Raw genomic sequence first — 21,639 nt, forward strand, 5'->3', positions numbered from 1 at the left:
GTCTATTATAGTTGATCATCACACAATGTTGCTGTTACCATCACCATGTATTTTAAAAAATATATCTTCTGTATCTATTTACTTGTGACCATGTCACTCCCTAGTGTAAAACTGTATAGACTATAAGCCCATTGAGGACAGAGACTCTTATGTTTGCGTTTGTATCCATAGTACTCAGTGCTCAGTACTGGGCTCAATACTTGGCACTTAGTAAGTTCTTTTTTTTTCTTTTGTTAAATAAGAAATCATTAAAATAAAGTTTTGTTTCACTTTAATAAATTTGTCAGTACACTACAAAAAAAGGAAAAATAAAATAGTTTTTAATAACAAACACAGGCTTATTTTGCTTTAGTTCTGTATAACATGCTCATGAAGAAAACAGGTTCTGTATTTGAGAAAAAAGGGGAGAATATTGTCCCTGAGATGGTGTGAATAAGTGGTGTTCTACATGGAAAGGGGTCAAGAACAATGATCTTGTAAAATTTCTTTCTGACCTAGGCCCCGTCACCATTTCTTCAGTACTAGCCTGTAATGGAAAGCTCTTTTGTCTTGGAACTATGTTTGCTTATATTGAGATTTAAAGAATAAAAGCCAATTAATTTCAAATAAAATATATGGGTTATGCTGTCTTAAATACAAAGCTCAGTGATCTACCTTGCTAGAGTGTCATCCCTGTAACTTGTATTTGAATGACACAGTATGGTTGTGTATAGGCAACTAGGTTTTCCCAGACATATGCAAACATAGCTTTTTGGGTGGCTACAGAATCAGGAAGACCTATGTTCAAATCTTGTCCCTGACAGTTTCTGGCTGTGTGTCTTGATAAATTACTTAACGTGTTTGAGATTTGTGTTCCTTACCTATTAAATGAGAATAGTAATAACTGAAGGTCTACTTCACAGGATTGATATGAGGCACAAATGATATGTATATAAAGCAAAACCCATAACTAAGGTAGAGCAACTGGAGCTTTAACCAAGCTTGCTGAAATGTATGTGATGTTGGTAATGTTTGCATTCCTCCTCTAGCATAAAAACAACCAAGCTTATCATTGTAATTCACAAAAAAAATTAGTTAAAACAGGCAACCACCTCTCTGGGTATGGACATACCTCAAATGAGCTTGTTTTCTGAGTCTTCATGTCTTCCCTGATCCATGCCCCTTCCCCACCCTACATTCTCCCCAGTAGTGACCTCAGCATGTACCAAGGTCTTTATCCATCGGTATCTTATCTTTTAAAAAATATTTTATTTTTCCCCAATTACATGTTAAAACAATTTTTACCTTTTTTAAAAAAAATTTTGAGTTCTAAATTCTATCCCTCCCTTACTCCCTCTCTGAGATGGTAAGCAATCTGATACAGCTTATATATGTGCAATCACATAAAACATTTTTATATTAGTCATTTTATACAAGAAGACTCAAACAAAGGAAAGAAAAAAAGTGAAAAATAGTATGCTTCAGTCTGTAGTCAGATAATATCACTTCTTTCTTAGGAGGTGGAAAAGCAATATAGTAAGTTCTTAATGAGTACTTATTGCACATCGGTTTTGTTTCCAGGTTTTTGCTACCAAAAAGATTTATTTTATGATTTTTTATATGATATATACCTTTCTTTCTGTCTTTGACTTCCTTAGAATGTTCCCAGTAAGGGGATTGCTGGACCACAGGAAATGGACAATTTATTCATTTTTCTTGTGGAATTCCAAATTCCAATATACATTGGTAGGGCCACTTCACCATTCAACTAACCATGCATCCCTATGCCTCTGTTACTACAGCCTCTCCAGCATTGACTATTCATTCCCATCTATTTTTTCATATTTACCAATTTACATGGAGTAAGGTAATATAAACCTGAATTGTTTCAATTTGCATTTCTGTTATGATTAGTGATTTGGAAGCATATTTTCATGTGGTCATTTGTAGTTTGCAGATCTTCTTTTGAAAGCTGATCATATCCTTTGGCTACTTTTTATTGGGGAATATCTCTTGTTAACCATTGAGTATACATTTCAGACTACTTACATGTTGTTAACCATTTACTTTACACTTCAAACTGCTTACATATATTCTTCATATCATATGGTATAAGTAGATTCCTAGGCTCTTAATATTTCTTGCAAGCACTTTTGGTTAAAAGTTGTGACCTGAAAATGCTTAAATGAATATTAGTATTGGGTAATAAGTAGATAAATATGTAGCTAAATTAAACATAACTTATATCCTTGGCTATATGGAATAGATAATCTTGCAGGTATAAACGTTCTTTGAGTAACATGAATCAGCTTCTTCCAGAAGGAGCAGGGGGATGGGAGGAAAAGTGACTACAGTTATCCAACCTGGAATTTGTGGCTATTTCTTGTCCCCAGAAACCATTTTAGCTACAGCTGAGAGAACTACTCATCCACTGTTGAACAGAGTTGGATAGGTTTTGTTTAGCTTTGAAAGGCTAGGAATAACAACTATTTGGAATTTTAAAGTAAGTGCAAGATGAGGTGCATCTTTTTTTTTTCCACTCTAGTAAGCCTTGGACCAAAATTTTGTCACTGGACTTGCATACTTGAAGCCACTTAATTATCTTTTGAACTTCCTTTGTTCTTGACTTTGTCTTGTGTTACCATAGATAAGGTCCTCCTTTTTAATCTGCTAATCAGAGTGTTTCATATTACCACCTTGATCTTACTGCTCAAAGCTGAGGGAGGGGGGAGATGAGAACTTCTTAGAATATAAATGTAATACATATTTTATTTGTTGATGAGGAATAGCAAGGTTTTTAAAAAATGTTTTCAGAATTTCTCTGTCCAAAGATTTTCTTTCCATTTTTAGTGTAAACCAGCAAAATAATGCCATACAACTCTACCAAGTGGTTGATTTTAGATTTTAACAGATTTAACAGTGAACATTTATCCCTAATAAGAAAGTTAGCATCTTATTGAGATTTGAGTGACTATAAGGAAATATCTCCCAATGCTCACATCCCAAATCAATTATTTCCAAGGCCTGTTGAGTAAAAAATCTTTGTAATATCAGTAAAGGAAAATGACTAACTTACAATTCCTATTAACTCAGTATAATAATAACATCCATCAGTAGCACATCATCTTAAATATATAACTGTAGCATAAGAAAGGGTATCACTGTATTAATTTGGAAGACGGATCTGGGAACTTGGGCCTTTTGAAAAAAATAGCACCAGTGTGTGAGTAGTCTCCATCTTTTTTAAATAGAAAGGTTTTGAACAATTAAAAACCTCTCACCCGGGAATGAACACCACCTCTACCCCCCAAGCCTTATGCCTTAAATTATTTCATTTAACTTAAGAGAAACACTTTCCCTCTTTTTCTTTTCAAGGCTCTTTATCTACACAGATGTATATCATTGCTTTGACTATCTCAATAGGAAAGTAATAAAATGCTAGAGTTACTGAACCAGAATGGTTTTATTCAGCTTGGCCTTGTTCCAAAAATTCTGGTCTCTGTCATGAGAAAATTCTGTCATTTCCATAGTATTCCTACTACCATAAGCACAGCATCTGTGTGTATGTACAGGTACATGGAAGGCATTGCAATTCAAGTGTATGTTTCTTTAGAAAGCAAATGACTTTTTTTATGGTGTGGGAGGTGGTGCCCTCAGCAACATGGAGGAGCCCCCAGCATAGAAATTCCGCCAAGGCAGATGTGGAACTGCTTTGTGACTTAATAGTCTTACAGACTTGATTGGGGATGCTGAGAGGTTAAATAACTTGCCAGTGGTTACATATTATGTATAGAGGCAGTACTTGAACTCAGGTCTTCCTGGTTTCAACATCAGCTCTTTAGTCATTTAACAGGTACCCCCCCCCAATATTTATTTACAGTTTTCAGCATTCACTTTTATAAGATTTTGAGTTTCAATTTTCTCCCTCTCCTCCCTCCTCCCAAGATGGCATGTAATCTGATATAGGCCATACATGTACAATCGTATTACACATATTCCCACATTAGCAATGTTGTAAAGAAGAATTAGTTAATAGGTATTTATTACAAGCTTACCGTTGTCAGGCACTGTGCTAAGTGTGTGTGATACAAAGAAAGACAAAAACACAGCCCTTGCTATTCTAATAGTGGAGAAAGCATGCAAAAATTATACATATGAGGTATATAGATGTAAATGTGTAAGTGAAATGTAATATCTGAAGGAAAGACACTAGCAGTGGGGGTTGAGGGTGAGGGAAGGAAATTGGGAAAGGACTGTTGCAGAAAGTGAGATCTAAGCCACATCTTGAAAGAAGATCTGAGTTTAGATCCAGCCTCAGACACTTAGTAGCAGTGTGATCCTGGGTAAGTCACTTAACCTTTTTGCCTCAGTTTCCTCATCTGTAAAATGAGCAAACCATTCCAATATCTTTGCCAAGAATACTCCAAATGAGGTCACAAAGAGTCAGATGTGATGGCAAATGACAATGACAACCTGCCTGCCTCTGTTTCCTTAACTGTAAAATGGGATAATAATAGCACCTACTTTTCAGGATTGTTGTAAAGATCAAATGAGATGATATTTTCAAAGTGCTTAGGCTTTGTAATGCCTAGCACATAGTAGGTGCTTAATAAATCCTTTTTTCCATCTCTGGGCCTCAGTTTCTTCATCTGTAAAGTAAGAGGGAGTTGGACCAGGTAGGTCCCTGTTTAGTTCTATATTTTTGTGATTTAAAGAAACTAATAATATTTAAGTGTATTTAAGTATTTATGTTCTTTTTCAGGATAACGACAAAAATAGTAACTGACACATAGTGCTTTAAGGTTAGTGAAGTTTTATGTATATTATCACATTTGATCCTCACAACAACCCTAACAAATGAAGAAACTGAGGCCAGAAGAGGTTAGATGACTTTTCCAGGGTTACACGTTTATGAAGTATCTAAGGGGGCATTTGACTCCCAAGTCCAGAGCTCTGTCCTTTATATAGGATTTTTGATTCAAGTTGGGGCAGTCTTTTTTTCCTATCATTGTATCCTCAGCATTTGGCACATTGCCTGGTATCTAATAAGCACTTAGTAAATGCTTGAGCAGCTGGGTGGCACAGTAAATGGAGCTCTTGGATCTGGAGTCAGGAAGACCTGAGTTCAAATCCATCCTTAGATACTAACTGTGTGACTCTGGGTAAGTCAGTTACCCCCGTTTGCCTCAGTTCATCATCTGTAAAATGGGCTGGAGAAGGAAATGGCAAACCACTCCAGTGTCTTTGCCAAGAAAACCCCAGATGGGGTCGTGGAGAGTCAGACAGTACTGAAATGACTGAACAACAACAAGAGCAATGACAAATACTTGTTCACTAATAGACTCACCATCCTGCCTTTCAGACCTTATCTCCAGTGGTGTGTTCAGTTCTAGGTGTCAGTATTTAAGAAAACCATAATAAGCTGGAAGAACTTGAGGAAGGCAACCTGGATGATCAAGAGCCAAGAGTCCCTTCTTGTGAGCATTAATTGAAGGAAGTAGACATACTTAGCCTGCAGAAGAGAAGACTGGAGGTGGAGGGGAAAGGGTGGAGGGAGCATGATAGCTGTGTTCAAGTATGTGAAGGGCTTGTTTTATGCAGGAGGAGTCAGACTTGTCCTGTTTGTCCTTGGAAGTCAGGACCAGGAGCATTGGGTCGAAGTTGCAGAGAGATAGATTAGGGGGCTTGATGTTAGGAAAAACTAAGAATTAGCTGTTCAAAAGTGAAATGGGGTGTGTTAAGAGGTGTGTGTATGGGGAGGGGTCATCTCCCTCTTTGAACCTCTCTAAGCAGAGAATGATTGACCCCTTGTTGAGTATGTTAACAGTAAGGATTGCTCTCAAATATTGATTGGACTAGGTGATTGCTGAGAGGTCCCTTCTAACTTAAATTTTGTGAATCTGAGACCTGGTTTTGCCAGTTCTTATAAATGAGAAAATAAATTTTTATAAATGAGAAAAAGGAAATGTTATATAGCCCAACTCCTTCATTCCGCAACTAAGGGAACTGAAAAATTTGGAGGTGGTTTCAAATATCTCTTATTACAATTACTGTGGAGTCAATGTCCTTAGCCTCCTCTCTAGAATATAAACCCCTTGAGAACAAGGTTTGTTTTTGTTTTAGTCTGTATGCCCACAGCCTGTCACAGTGCCTGGCAAATATTAGGCACTTAATGCTTATGGGACAAACAAGGATTAAAACCAATCAGATAAATAAATGGTCATGACTTAAAAATAATTTTCAAAAATCCTCAGACTCATCAAAATTCTATTTGCCTCACAGAAGTTTTGTTGCTTTTACCTGAGTCTACCAATTTTAGGAAGGCAGAGTGGTATGGAAGGAATGACTTCTGGATTTGGAGTCAGAGGAAGTCAGGTTCACGTGCTGGACCACTCCATGTGTGACCTTGGATAAGTTACTTAACCTCTCTAGGACTGTTTTCTTCCCTGTGAAATGAAGAAATGCAGTAAGTGGTCTCTGAGTTCCCTTCTAGATCTAAATCTTCATGCTACTTTGGCATCTCATACCTAACAATTTTAGGTTTAATGATTTAATGGAAAGAGCTTAAATCTGGAAATTAGAAGATATGGATGCTGGCATTTTAATTTCTTTAATTCCGTTTTTTTTTCACCTGTAAAATGAGCCAATTAATATCTGTTCCCATCTCTAGCTAACAGAAGCAAAGAAGTCTGAAAATGATTTCTGATTCTCTGGAATTTAGAATTCAGCAAGTTATCTGAATTTCAGAGTGAAAACTTCTAGCAAGATTTTAATGAGTTGCCTGCTAAAGCAAAGTAATTTCTGCCCTGGGTACCTGTTGGTTCCCCTTCCATTCATCCTGAAGTTGCTTCTTGACAGCTAGCTCTAGTTGGCTGGAACAGGAGCTCCTCCCCTTTTCTTTAGAATGTTTTGGTGGAACTTCCCTCCCTGCCCCTTTTGTATATACTATGATTGCCTCTGAGCATGTGCAGGCACAGGCCTCTTTGTCAGCAGTATGAAGGTCTGCAAGTCCTTTTTCTGTATCCCACTGAGGGGGAGCTGGATGTGGAGGTAAGAATGGAAGTTCACATTTAGCTCTATATTCTTTGGAGTTTTTTATTCTTTAAGAAATGAGATTTCCTGCTTTACAAATCTTGTTTGTTTGGCTTACATAACTGAAACTCCTACATATTTTTGTAGGTTGCATGGGATTCGGGATTGGAAGGAAGCTTAAAGATCACCTAGACAAGCTCTTTCGTTTTACAGACGATGAAAGTCTCAGAGGCATGAACTGACTTGTTCAAGCCCACACAAGTTTTGCTGAGATTGCTTTGAAACTTGAGTAAAGCAGTGTACTTAATTTGGTTATTGTAGATTGGCTCCATTCAGTCTCTCCTCTTCCCTCTCCCCACCTCCATCTCATTTAATTGATTTAATTCAGAAACTGAGATGAAAAAGACCATGTTTAATAGTGATTTTAACGTCCTTAATAGTGGAACTTTTTTCAAGGTTGTGTGTTCTATAGGAAGCAGGATCTGGAATCATCTCTGATTCTGAGTCTTATCCTTCAGCCCTGTCAATAGAATTTCTAACTAATGGATCTTGGGTAGAATATGTATTAGAAAGCATGAAATAATGGTGACTTTTTTTTTTATTAACTGTACTCTATCCCATGAAGGCAAGGGAACATATGCCTTTCTTTGGAGCAGATAAACTTTACCCAGGTGAGAGAGAGTATATAATGCTTCTTGATCCTGCTATCTAGTTTGCTTTTTGCACACAGCTTGTTGCGTTTCTAATTTTATTTCACTTTTCTTGATGCCTTTAGTTTTTTCTTATTTTCCTATGTTTTTTTCTTATTTTTCCTGTTTCATTTTTTTTTTCTGAATATATCCCTCTTCTACCTAGAGAAGTCATTCCTTGTAACAATTATCAGAAGGGAAAGAGAAAAAATTCAGTCCAGCAAAACTAACCACTATGTAGGTTGTCTGACAATTATGCCACAAAGGCGTGAATTTGATTTTATAACTTGAATTTAGATTATGTCATTGCCTCCACCACAAGAAACTGTGCCTTTTAATACAATAGTAAAAAAGTCAGTGTTTAAATTAAGATTGGGGAGGAGGGTGTGGAAGGAGGCAGGATACATACAGGATGTTCTTAATGAGGCATGATAAATTGCTCAAGTCTTATTTGGGATAATTGTGGGTTTTTTTTATCTGGAGCATCCATTTAGAACGTATTTTTAGGATACACCTGCAAAGTACAAAAAGGTATTGAGAGGCTTAACTTGTTTGAAACCAAATACTTTGGGCCATATGTTAATATTATTCATTCTTCTCATTATCATCTTGCCAAGTATGCAGACCTCTGTTTTCAAGTTCTTTTTTTGGCCTTTGTTCAAACCAAAAATTGTTCAGACTTTGTGCCAATCTTTTTTTTGAACCTGTTTTAGAAGGCACTTTTAACATGACTTCTGTTGGCAGAAAGGTCTCAGAGAATGGCTGTCAAGCAGTAGCATTTGTAGAATGATCTGGCTTTTAAAGCAAAACAACAAATGCCTTTTTTTAAAGAAAGAAAAAAATTGCTTCTCTTCCAGCATCTCCAGTGATGTAACATTTTAGTTTAGTGAAGGATTTAACTTTTTAATAGGTTATTTTATCATCCACACGTTCTGGATCATTGGCTCTGCAATTGGTTAGAGTGGTTTAGGCAAGGTGCTAAAACAGAGGATTTATGTGAAATCCCAGCTTTAGCTGTCAGTCGCTTTAGCCACAGATTTATTTTTGCACAGTAATAGACTTGTGAATTTCTTTGACTGATGGAAGGTAGCTCTGGTTTTAGAGAGAACTGTGTAGTTATACCATATTAAGAGCCTTTTAATCATCAGCTTCTTGATCATTCTAGTAATGAAAGCTTGAGTTTCTTTTAACCACCTTTAGGCTAGGAGAAGTCATGGGAGATACAGAAGAACTTGCAGGCAAAATATAAACACACATGACACTGTTGGAAAATGAGTTCTTAATTATGTACCTAATCTAGTAGAAGAAAAGGTCAGAGATAATATTGGTCATTTTATTCATCTATGTAAATAGCCTCTTTATGGAAATAAAATAATCCAAAAGCTGTCCCCCATCTTCCTCCTCCTTTTGCCATATGAATTAGATCATTTATTATAACTCATACTTATATACATCTACATATAGATATAGATAGCTAAAACTCAGCATGTCCAAAACGGGATTATTCTCTTTCCCCCTAAACCCTTTACAATCCAGCATTCATTTGGCCTCCAAAGTGATTTTCTGAAAGCACAGGTCTGACCATGTCAACTCCTGCCCCCACCCCCTCCCTAAGTCAAACTTCAGTGGTTTCCTGTCATCTGCAGCATCAAATACAAAATTCTTTGTTAGCTGTTTAAAGCCCTTCATCAACTAGGACAGTTTTCTTATACCTCTTTCCCCACCACGTACTCTTTCATCCAATGACACCAGTGGCTTCCTTGCTGTTCCACAAAGAAGACATTCCGTCTCTTGACTCCAGGAATTTTCTAAGGCTATCACCCATGCCTGCAAAGCTCTTCCCCTTCATCACCTACCTCTGTCTTCCTTGAAATCCCAACTAAGATGCCACCTCGTGCAGGAATCCTTTTGCCATCTGGTGACAGTGAGTATATATATGTAGTCACCAGATGGTTAATAGTTAATTGCCATAGGAATGTTGCAGACAGAAGATGTTAAAGGAGTTCAGAGAAGGGAGAGATTTCACGGAGGGAGCATTTGAGCCGAGTCTTAAAGCATTGGTAGTATTGGAGTCACAGAGAAGAAGAAGAAGGAGGACATTGCAAATGGAGAGAATGGTGTGAACAACAGCAGAGGATGATGGTTAGGATGCTGAAGTTCTTAGTTCATTCCATAGGAAGATGGCTTGAAGGAACTGAATATATATGATGTTTTAGACTGGAGAAGATTCACGAAGACACTATAATTTACTACAAGTATTTAGAAAGGGGATCTTCAACATGGAAGAAGGATCAAGTTTGTCCTGTCTAAACCCAGAGGGCAGAACTAGGAACACTGGATGGAAGTTAAAAAAGAGTCAGATTTGGGCCTGAGGTCAGGAAAAACACTGTAATAAATTAGAGCTATCCAAAATGGGAATGAATTGCCTCAGAAGGGAGCGAACTCCCCGGTCAATGAAGGCTTTGCAGCAAAAGGTGCTTGATTACTTACTGGGTTGTATAGGATACTTTTTTTTTTATGCATATGTGATGGACCAGATTGCTATTGAGGTCCCTTTCAACTCTGAAATTTGTTTAGTCTATCTTTGTGTAGACCATTATGGCTGTAGTGAGAGGACTCACAAATGTGAGTGGTTAGAAAAGACTTGTGGGTTTTCTGAGTTGCAAGCAGCAACTGTTGTTTTTCAGTCATTTCCAGTTGTGTCAGACTCTGTGACCTCATTTGGGGTTTTCTTGGCAAAGATACTGGCGTGGTTTGCCATTTCCTTCTCCAGTTCATTTTATGGATGAGGAAACTGAGGTAAACAGGATTAAATGATTTGTCAAGGGTCACACAACTAAGTATCTGAGGCCAGATTTGAACTCAAGAAGATGGGTCTTCCCGACTACAAGCCTATCTTGTAGTATATCCGCTGTGTATCCATTCTATCCACTGTGCCACCTAACTCCCCTAATGGCAGTCTAGTCCAATCCATACCTGAGGAAGAGTCCCTCCTACAACATAACCAATAAGTGGCCATGCAGTCGTCTCAGCTGAAAAGGGCTTGAAGAAGAAGGATCTTGTTGTCTCCTGAGGGAGCCCATTCCACTTTTCTAAAGTACTAATTGTTGTTTAAGAAGTTTTTATGTCTATCCAAAAGTTGCATCTTTTTGCTTCTGCCCTCTGGGGGCCAAATGTTTAATTTTTCTGCTGTATAACAACCCTTCAAAATGTTTGAAAATGGCTATCATGTCTTCTCTTTCTTCTCTTCTCCTGGGAAAACATTTCCAGTCTCTTTGACCAATTGAGCTTAATTCAACAAGTATTTCTTTATTAAGGACTTATTATATTTATTGCCATAAGGGCTTAATTAATCCAGGCAGTGGTCTAGGACCTGGATATGATTTGTTAGGGACAGATCATGGAGGATCTTGAATGTCAGGTAAAGGGATTTGGACTTGATTCTGCAGCTCTGCGGGAGTAATTGAATGTTTTTCATCCACAGAGTGAGCTGAATAGAATAGTGCCTTAAAAAAATCTCTCTGATATTGGTGTTCAGGAATTGATTGGAATCGGTCAGTAGGCATTTAGTGTGCTATGTGTCATGTTCCAGGCAGCTCTCATAAGATTATTTGTTTAAAAGCAGTAGCCTGTCTGTATTGGTAGAAGGGGTTTCCTCACTGGGGATTCCTTATTCCATTGCAATCACAGGGCAAGAGTAACATGTACCAAGCACTGATCAAGATCGCTTGGACAAGAACAAAAGTTGAGATATTCCCTGGTCTTGAGCTTACATTCTCCCAAGTGAAAGAAGGCAATCGCACCTACCGTCTATGAGATCTTGAGTAATAATAATAATTATAATAGCTATTTTTATTACATCATTATAATTCTTAGCTATTATTATCATCTTTGGTAAATTGAGCCTTCCTGGGCCTCAGTTCTCTTATGTGCAAAGCAAAGGCATTGAATTAGATGGCCTCCGAGGTCTCTTCCCTAGGCTCCTCGATCTCTGATCTTACTGCAGAAATCTGGGCATGACAGCGTAGCTTGAATTGAGGTGGTGGCAGTAGGAATTGAAAGAAAGCAACTAATGTGCAAGGCATTTCAAAAGAAGAATTGGCAGGATTTGGGAGTTGATGAAGGAAAAAAGTCAAATAAGATTAAGGTCTCAACTCTGGTTATGATGACATATTTCTCTTGGTGGCCCCCTACAGAACCCATCATAATGTTTAGGTATTCAAATCTTTAAAGTTTTATAAGAACTTAAAAAAAATTCTATTCCCGTTTCACACAGAACATGGGAGCTCAAGTCCTGACCAGTAGTGACTAAGCCATTTTCCTACTGCTTGTTGAGGGGTAAAGCCCCTTACTTTTGGTGACTTTTACAGTCACCAAAGATCTTCTAAGGTTATAAAGTGACTTTTTGAGGAAAAGGGTTTTTTTTGTTTTTTGTTTTTGTTTTTTAGTTTTATAATTTCTCTTCTGGTACCTCTGGTCAAAACCACAGACTCAGATAGCACAATAGCTCAGGAGTGAGATTATTCCTCTGTCTAACCCTTGGCTAGGTGATAGTACAGGTTCGTTAATTTAGAAATAGCTGAATGACTATAGCCAAAGAATCATCATTAATGACTAGATGTCAGCTTAGAGGGAGATCTCTTGTAGAATGGTTAGGGGTCTGTAGTGAAATTTACTATTTTCAATATTTATGTTTATCCTGTATATAGTTCAGCTGTATGTAGCGGTTCACACGTTGTCTTCCCCATTGGAGTGTGAGTTCCCTGAGATCAGGGACTGTCTTTTACCTTTTTTTTTTTCTATATATAGAACTTAGCATAGTGCCAGGCAGATAGTAGGCACTATATAAATGTTTATTGACTGATTAATTTTGTCAGTGACTTGGATGAAGGTATATGCCTTGTCAGATTTGCAGATAACACAAAGCTCAGATGGATAGTTAACACTTTGTTAACTATTTTAAAATGTCTTGAAAGGCTTTAGAATGATGACTAGGAGCTAGTAAGATGAAATTTAATAGAGATAATTTGAAGTTCTATACTTATGAAGCTTTTTTTTTAAACCAAGTATACAATGGGAGAGGTATGACTAGACTGTAACTTAGCAGAAAATCTCTCAAGGTTTTATCAGACTGAAAGCTTAATGTTAGCAGTGCCGCCTGGCTGCCAGAAAAGGCAGTCTGATTTAAAGCTGCAAAAACAAAAGCACAGTCTCCAAGACATGGAATAAAATGGCCCTGGTATAGTCTAGTGCGTGGATGGGGAACCTGTGACCACATGTGGCCCTCTAGGTCCTCAAGTGCTGCCGTTTGGCTGAATCCAAGCTTCACAGAACAAATCCCCTTAATAAAAGGATTTGTTCTATAAAACTTGGACCAGTCAAAAGGCTGCACCCAAGGAACTAGAAGGCCACATGTGGCCTCAAGGCAACAGGTTCCCCACCCCTGGCTAGTGTTTGCCTTTTCAGTGGGTGGGAGAACTGGCTAGAGGGAAGGAGATAATTTAGAACTCAAAAAAATTTTTTTTAATGTTTAAAAAAAAAAGATGGCCTTTGTATAGTCTTCCCTGATCATTCTATGTCTGGAGTACTATGTTTAGTTGGGACACTAAATTTTTATGATAAGATAGAGGGCAACCAGGATGGTGAAGGGCCTTGAGTCCTTGCCATATGAAAATTGGTTGACTTAACTAGGTACGTTTAGTTTAGAGAAGACTTGATCAGGATCAGCTCTCTTCAAATATTTAAAGAGCTGCCACATGGAAAAGGGATTAGATCTTTCTTCATATATTTGCCAAGAAACTCTAGGGTTTGGGTACCCATGATTTCACAGTCCACTAATATTGTGGAGACCCATTTCAGTTTATCAGGCTAGAAACAAGGATCTTGTTTCAATGCCACTTTGAGCTGAAGGCTCCCTACTCATAAATGTCAAAGTGTTGGACTCCCCTCGACTGCATGGCTAGACACTCTTTGTATGTATGTGTCAGATGTCAGACCTTCCAGCAAAAGTATCTATGCCTTCAAACTCATAACAGGAATACACTGCTCACCTTCCATTGCCTCAGCGCATATCATAAATCAGGGCTTCCTGATCTAAAGGGGACAGATCTTTAGCTCTGCCTACTCTTTGGTCTGTGGTCTAACTGGCATCAGTTCAGTGTTCCAACTTATCCATTTTCTAGACACCTATCTGTGGCTGTCTGTTCACTAAAGGACAGTTCTCTGGCCCTCAGTCCATTTAACATCACTCTAGATCAGTCCTTAAAAATGATCTCCCTTAGGGCAGCTAGGTGGCACAGTGGATAGGGCACACTGGTCCTGGATTCAGGAGGACCTGAGTTCAAATCCAGCCTCAGATACGTAACACTTACTAGCTGTGTGACCCTGGGCAAGTTACTTAACCCCATTGCCTTAAAAAAAAGAATGATCTCCCTTGTCTTTTGGGTGATTCATGTGACTCATTTAGTCTTCTGAGCAGTAAGCATCACATATATTCCTCCTTTTAATACATAACGTGATATTTCTTACGTCACTTAATAATATAAAAACACCAGTAGAGTAACAATAAGCTTATGTGTATACATATACATGTACAGATATATGTATACATATACGTATACTATGTGAGTATGTACAGAGAGAGAGAGATTACCTAGAGAGAAGGATTAACAGTGTGGCACAGTGGATGAATAGCCATGGAAGAGCCAGTACTGGTGAACTTTCTTAAAGCCTCAAAAGAGGAGCTAAAACCAAAGAGACAATAGGGTGAACGCCTTTATGCCCACTCTTTTTATCTCTTAAAGGTGATCACTGCACATATATATATATATATCTCTCACTCTCTCCAGTAAACTACTTCTCATTAAGCCTCTTTGTCCACTCTGGTGCTGCTCCCTAAGGTTCTCTTAACCTCCCCCTCCCTATCAGAAACTCCTAAGGGGGGGGTATGCTCCCCGTTTCCCATTCATCCAGTCACTTTATGGTTCTAATGGGCTTTTACTTCAACCTTTTCCACATTTTAACCTAGGCTTTAAAAGTGTGCTAATGATGCCACAGGCCCCAGGGCATGCTGTTACCCCATGGAGTCCATACTTCCAATTCAAATTAGATGATCTCTGGGTCCCAGTCTATCCTACTTCTTGTTCTTTTTGTTTTTGTTCCTTCTCTTCCTCCTCCTGGAATCCCAAGCCTTTTAAATGTCAGGCAGAAGATGGGTTTGGGATAGGATTAACTCTTCCATTCGTTAAACCATCCAGAGTCATGAAGACAAAAGGTCCATGTGAGGAGGGGTGGCATATCGTGGGGAAGTTCCATTTCTCCAAAGAATATTTAAGTCGCCTCGTTGTAGTGAGACGATCCATCTCTTTGCTGCCTAAGATCCTCTGTATCCCTTCCAGGTCATTCGGCAGCTTTGTATTCTTGCAGCTTTGGCTTCATCTCTACCCTTTTCTTTCTTGGCCTCACAGCTAGCCACCCCATCGGCCACCTCCCCGCCAGATTCCCTGCATGGCTCCATTTGGACAGTGGGGCTCTAGTAGAGTTGGTTTTCTCTTTCTGTCTCTACTAACTGCTTTGGCAGGTGACTTGACCTGGATTTCATTTTTCTTTAATTCTAGTTGTGTATTTAGGTAACTCAAAGATACCCTTGCTAGGATGCTGTGCCTGCATGGCTCTAGAGTGCCTTAGGCTTCATGGTCCACATCATAATGGTGAATCCTGATGATAAGAAAAGAAGGGAGAGAACATTCCAGGTGGCAATAATAGGCATAGAGGTGAGAATGAATAAGTTTGCCAAGAATACACAGCACATCTGTGAGACTAGAGGCAACAAAGTAAAAGAAAGAAGTAACAAGAAGTGTAGTTATTAATGGACCTGAAGTTTCATGTGGAGAAAGCCCCAGATTTTGGAGCAGGGCAGTGAAACGGTGAAAATGGTTTGAAGAAGATTAACCTGTTCCCAATCTTTTCAATATCTGGGTCCCATTTTAAATCTTAAAAAAAAAATTCAGCCCCTTTACATGATGGTAGTTTTGTATTTCTCAGCAGATACTAATGGGATAATGATAAAATGGCACTATGAACTCAAGACAACTTTTAGATGAATTTGTGTGTTAGTCACAGTAGCATATACATGGATTTGAAAAATACTAATACATATGTGTAGGGGATTTTCAGTCTGCAGAAGGTATGCTTGATTATTTATGGATTTGAATATGTATTCTCAAGACACTTGCTAGTATCATGGTTTTGCTGTGGCTAGAAGGATGGCAATTAAAAAGCATCTGTAGGGACCTCAGAAGTGTTGGTTAATGAAGCCAATTTTAGCAGAGGTATATGGAGCCACTGTGTAGATAACTGGCTCTGGTTTGCTATGACCAGCTGGCACTTAGCACCATGCCTGGCACTTATGAGGTGCTTAATAAATGTTTATTGATTGAGCCAGATAAGATGTGACTCGGTCTGCCCAGGTTGGGTTTCAGTCTGTAATGGGAAAATTTGAGTTGGTTGTTTCTTGCAGAATTTTTTGCTTCCCCTCACCCACTTTGTACCCAATCCAGAGGGTTTTTAATAAGTCTTTGCTATTACTTGGGGTATTTTTTTCACATGCTAATGAAGAACTGTTCAGAAATGCTAATGAGGAGCTTCTTTGGCTTTCTGCTTTGCCAAATAAGCCAGACAAATAATTTAGAGTTTAAAAGCAAAAAAAAAAAGTTTAAAATTACTGTTCTCTGAAGTCAAAACTAACAGCTAAATAACTTTTTACTCAGTTGCACTGATAAGTGAGAGGTCACTGTAGTTGTTAGCTTATCGGTCAGTGTAAACCATTGGCTGCTATTCTAAAACTTCAGTGGAAAACTTTGTTAAAATAAGCCTATGTAAAGTAGTCTAAAAGAAGTCTTTACTTGCGTGATTTAGGTCGGGGAAAGACGTGCTTGATTTGTTGCAGTTTTGAGGATAGTCGCCATCATTGGCTATTACAGCTATGAAAAGGCACTTGCTTCAGTCTGATGATTTTAATTACTTTTCTTTTCCAGAAGAAAGGGATTGTGGTTTCGCCTGCGGAAGATACTTCTTTGGTCATTGGCCTTGTACATTGCCATTCCATTCCTTGTAAAACTTTGTCCTGGGATACAGGCTAAGCTGATTTTCTTAAATTTTGGTAAGTGATAACTTTCAAACCTGTTTATTTGAATGTTTTTAGTTTTAATTATAATTGGCATTTATATAGCACCAAAAGGTTGCAAAAGACTCAACTTATTTATTTTCAGCCTCACAAAAGTCCTGAGGTAAGCACTACAGTTGTCATTTTACCAATGAGGAAACTGAGGTTCAGATTAAGTGGATAAGCCCAGGGCCCCAAAGTTGGAGTGTGAGTGAAGGCCTTCCAGGCTTCAAGGCCAGCACTATATAACATGCCAAGCTGCCTCTTTTGTCTTGTTAAATAGCTTTTTGGGTGGAGGATGAGAGGAAAAGTGGGCATTTAAAAAAAATCTGCCATTGAATTTTGCTTTTGCTTTCCATTTTGGACATTCATATCCATGAATGAGATAGACAATAGCCATTTTTTAAAGATAGCATTTTGCTATGCATTTAGCTGAAAGTATCGATACAGATTTTGTGGGAACACATTTAAAATATGGTTTAACATTAGTTATCTTTTCCTATGAAAATTTTAACTTAAGGAACTGTTGTTGTTATTCAGTCATGTCTGACTCTTCATGACTCTGTTTGCAGTTTTCTTGGCAAAGATGCTGGAGTAGTTTGCTATTTCCTTCTCCAGCTCATTTCACAGATGAGGAAACTGAGGCAGACAGGATTAAGTGACTTGCCCAGGGTCACACAACTAGTAAATGTCTGAGGACAGATTTGAACTCTGGTCTTCCTAATTCCAAGCCTGGCACTCTGTCCACTACACTGTTGAGGTTTAGGGGTGCTGGGACCCCGAAATGGGTCCTGCCTGAAAGAATTTGACCCAAGCCTTCTTTCAGCCAAAAACAAGGTTTATTAGAACATCCATCATATTGGATGGACTCTTAAGGAATCTGAGCAGTGGCTAGATTTTAAGAATCTGAGCATCTTAATGGAGACAAGATGGATCTTATATACAGAAAGACTGTAGGAGGGATCTAGGAGTGGCCAAGTAAGTAGTCTGAGGGGACTGTGAAGTAATAGAATGCCAGGGACCTGGACCATGTGGCCAAGGGAGAATGGAGCCTGGCTAGGAATAAGGGTGGGAAGTAGCTGGGGGCCATAGGGAGGTAAGACAATGGAGGGCTAGGCTAGGTTAAGGGTAACTGAGATTTGGGAGGTTGGGCATAGCCACAGTGAAAGGCCATTTGATGGGATTGTAGCCTCAGGTGAACACCAGAGACTTGGTCATGTGGGAAAGTCCAGGGCTTTTCCTTTCTGAGGTCCAGATCCCAACCCCATCAGCACCACCCACCTGCCCAAGACATTTTATTTTGGAAACAGTGAGATAACAATTTCTTTGACGTGAAAAAATTTTCATATACGTCTTTTGGTTTTTTTTAAGCCTGTAAAATCCTTTGAATTTTTTTAGAGATAAATGTTTGCTTTTTAATTGTGGTAAGCTTATTAATTCAGTTTTAGGATATTTATATGAAAATTAAAATTCAAGAGTATGAAATGCAGTATAGATAAAATGACTTCTAGGCAGTATGAACACTATGAAGAACGCTTATGAATAGCAATATCTAATAATGAAAGGACAGGACCAGGACTAAGGTACTGTGAACTATGGAAGGCGTGAAAAACACGGGACTAATTGAAATGCAGATAAGACTTGAAAACAGCTTAGCCTCTGTAACTATCGTCTTTCCAACTTCTCATTATGGTACTGTTCATGAAACAGAAAGAACGAGAGTTAACATTCTAGGGGTTTTGGGTTTTTTTGATGACACTTAGAAATGCGGAGGCTTAGGACACTGGGAAGCTGAGAACAGAGGTGAAATAGTCCCAAGTGGAAATAACAGCCAGGAAGAAGATAATCAAAGAGGCAGAGTGGGTGGGCAGTTTTATAAAAGTGAAGACATAACTTATGAACCCTGGTGTGAGAAATTAAAAGCTGAAAGTAGAGAAAGGGAGGATGTGTAAGTCAGGCTGAGAGAAAGGACAGGTGCGTGGATTTATTTGCCTTACCTGAGATAATCTTGGGAATTCAAGAATCTGCAATTCAGGTGGCACAGTGGATACAGCACTGGCCCTGGAGTCAAGAGGACCTGAGTTCAAATATGACGTCAGACACATAATACTCACTAGCTGTGTGACTCTGGGCAAGTCACTTAACTCCAATTGCCTCACAAAGGGGAAAAAAAAAGGAAAAAGGAATAGACAAAGTCTGGGCACTTTGGGCCTGTAGGAATGTAAAATTTCTAGACATTTTGAAGCCACAAGTGGTAAGTGCTTTCTGTTAATTTAATAGATGAAGGATTTATGATTTCACAGATATGGTGACTCTCCATGAACCAGTCTGTAGCTTAGTAGATAGACTTTGAGAGTTGTCTGAGGCTTGTAAGGGTTAGCTGATTTGACCAAGGTTCAAGAGAGAGAAAGACAGAGAGACAGACAGTGTGACAGTGAGAGAGAGAAAGAGAGAGAGAGAGAGAGAGAGAGTGTGTATGTGTTGGGGGAGAAGGGAAGATGAATCCAATTTCAGTACTCTGGTCAGTATACCATACAACCCATTTCTTCTTGTTGTGAAAGTAATTTTTGATTTTGATTTTAGGAAAAGAAAAGGGACATTTTAGAGCAAGCTGAAATATTAAAAACAAATAAACACCTGCTTATATAGCCCCATGATTTTGGGGTTTTTTTGGTAGGTTTAACAAAGTAAAAATATATACTTCATGATCATAAAATTCTCATACTTAGCATAATTAAAGATATAGTTTATTCAGATAATTTCATATTTCAATTGAATTTACTTTAAAATGCTCTTAATTTTTGTCATAAATGGAATTATAAGCTGCTGGACTTTAAGCAGGCTGGCATAACTTTTTCTTCACCAGTTTATGAGACTTAGACAAGCATTTAAACAGAAGAAACTGTTAACATATGAGAGTAAAACAAAGTTTTTGTTAAAAGAATGTATGATAACATAGTTAAGCAACACTGTGTATAAATTCCATAATGTCTTTTCTTCCAAAGTTAACTTAACAGTCATTGGTCTCTGGAAGATCTTAAGTGGTGAAGTAGTTGGATTTGAAGTCAGAGGACATGGTTCAAATCTTTCTTTCACTTAATACCTGTGTGACTTTGGATAATCTTGTCACTTCTTTGGGCCTTGGTTTCTTATCTGTGAAATGGGAGAATTGAACTAAATGACTTTTGAAGCCTCTTCTAGCTCTCGATCTAGGGTCCAGTGACCTCACCAGTAAGGCAGCTGATTTTGCTACAAAAGAATTAAACCATGGCTTAACTTGTATGGGTTATTAAAAATCTAGTTCATTAAAATAATTTAATATTCTGAATTCTGTTCAAATTTAAATTATTACTCTTTAATAAAGAAGCCTGCCTACTTTCTGCTCCTTTAGTTAGGAGAGGGGGTCAGAAAGAACTAGAGTCTCATCTTTCCTCTAATTCCAAAACCCTTGGACTTCACTTATGCAAGTCAGAGCAATATGTTCATCATTTCTAATCTCTTTTGGAATAAATAGATATTACCATCAAAAAATCTTTCTATAATCTGTCCTTTGGAGCCTGTTCAGAGGGGTAAAAACTTCCCTGCCGACCTCTAGATCAAGAGACAGGAGGCTCTTCACTCCACAGAGCCACCAAGGTGATTTTTCATGTGCAAGTCTGACCATGTTATGTCCCTACTCAAGTTGTAGTGGCTCCATATTACTTTTAGGATCAAATAGAAACTCCTCTTTGGTATCCAGAACCCTGTATGAACTGACCCCAACCTGTCTTTCCAACCTCACTTTTCATTAGCCCCCTGAAAATACACAGTGGTCCAGCCAAACTGGGCTTCTTACTACTTTTCATGCATAGCTCAGAGTTTAATTTGGAAACCCCCTCCTATAGGAGGCTTTTTCTGATCTACCCAGATTCTTGGCCTCCCCCTACCCCCAAAGTCTAGTGCATCTATTTTGCTTCCGTCAGCTAGATTGGACACTTCACAAGGGCAGGGGCTACTTTGCTTTTGTTCTTATGTGCCAGGTGCCTAGAATATGGTAGAGACTTAATAAATACTTGGTCATTGATTGAGGCATAGAAGGTTGGGAAGTCTCTTTTCTTCTCTTATAGAAATAGCAGCGTCCCTAGAGGCAGAAACTAATATTGTTCTTTTTTATTAGTATTTCATTTCTTTTTCCTAGTCATGTCAAGAAAATTTTTATCATCCATTTTTAAAAGATTATGAGTTCCAAATTTTTCTCCCTTCCTTCCCTCTCCTCTTCCCTTCCCCTCTTCTGAAAATGGTAGGTAGTTTGATGTAGTTTATACATGTGCTATGATATAAAAATTTTCCGTGTTAGTCACAGTTGTAAAAGAAGAAACAGCTTAAAAGAATAAAATGGGGGGAAAATGTGCTTCAATCTGCATTCAGAGTTCATCAGTTCTTTGTCTGGAGGTGGGTAGCATTTTCCTTCCTGAGTCTTTTATCATTGTGTTGCTGAGAAAAGCCGAGTCATTCACAGCTGATCATCACACAGTGTTGCTGATACTGTGTACAGTGTTTTGCTGGTTCTGCTCATTTCACTTTGCATCAGTTTGTACAAATCTTACCAGGATTTTGTGAAAGCTGCTTGTTCATCATTTCTTGTTGCACAGTGGTATTCCATTGCATTCATATACCAAAGCTTGTTCAGCCATTCCCTAAATGATGGGCATCCCCAAAATTTCCAATATTTTGCCACCATGAAGAAGGCTACTATAAATATGTTTGCACATGCAGATCTTTTTCCCTTTTTTTTTT

The 21,639-nt window shown here is 38.3% G+C and overlaps 1 protein-coding gene across 2 annotated transcripts in view; it reads left to right on the top strand.

Moving 5' to 3' along the window:
• Nucleotides 1–21,639, top strand: part of ABHD12 (abhydrolase domain containing 12, lysophospholipase) — a 137,197-nt gene that overhangs the window by 42,015 nt on the left and 73,543 nt on the right. Inside the window, exon 2 of one of the 2 annotated variants that reach the window (XM_020987356.2) lies at nucleotides 16,739–16,860. In XM_020987356.2, the coding sequence (XP_020843015.1) occupies nucleotides 16,739–16,860 (122 nt within the window). Of the gene's footprint in view, nucleotides 1–16,735; nucleotides 16,861–21,639 lie in introns of both variants that reach the window. The other variant, XM_020987350.2, reaches the window with a different exon arrangement.

The sequence above is a fragment of the Phascolarctos cinereus genome, unplaced genomic scaffold (genome assembly GCF_003287225.1).
Source record: "Phascolarctos cinereus isolate Bilbo 61053 unplaced genomic scaffold, phaCin_HiC Scaffold_2;HRSCAF=192, whole genome shotgun sequence".
Taxonomy (NCBI): Eukaryota; Metazoa; Chordata; class Mammalia; order Diprotodontia; family Phascolarctidae; genus Phascolarctos; species Phascolarctos cinereus.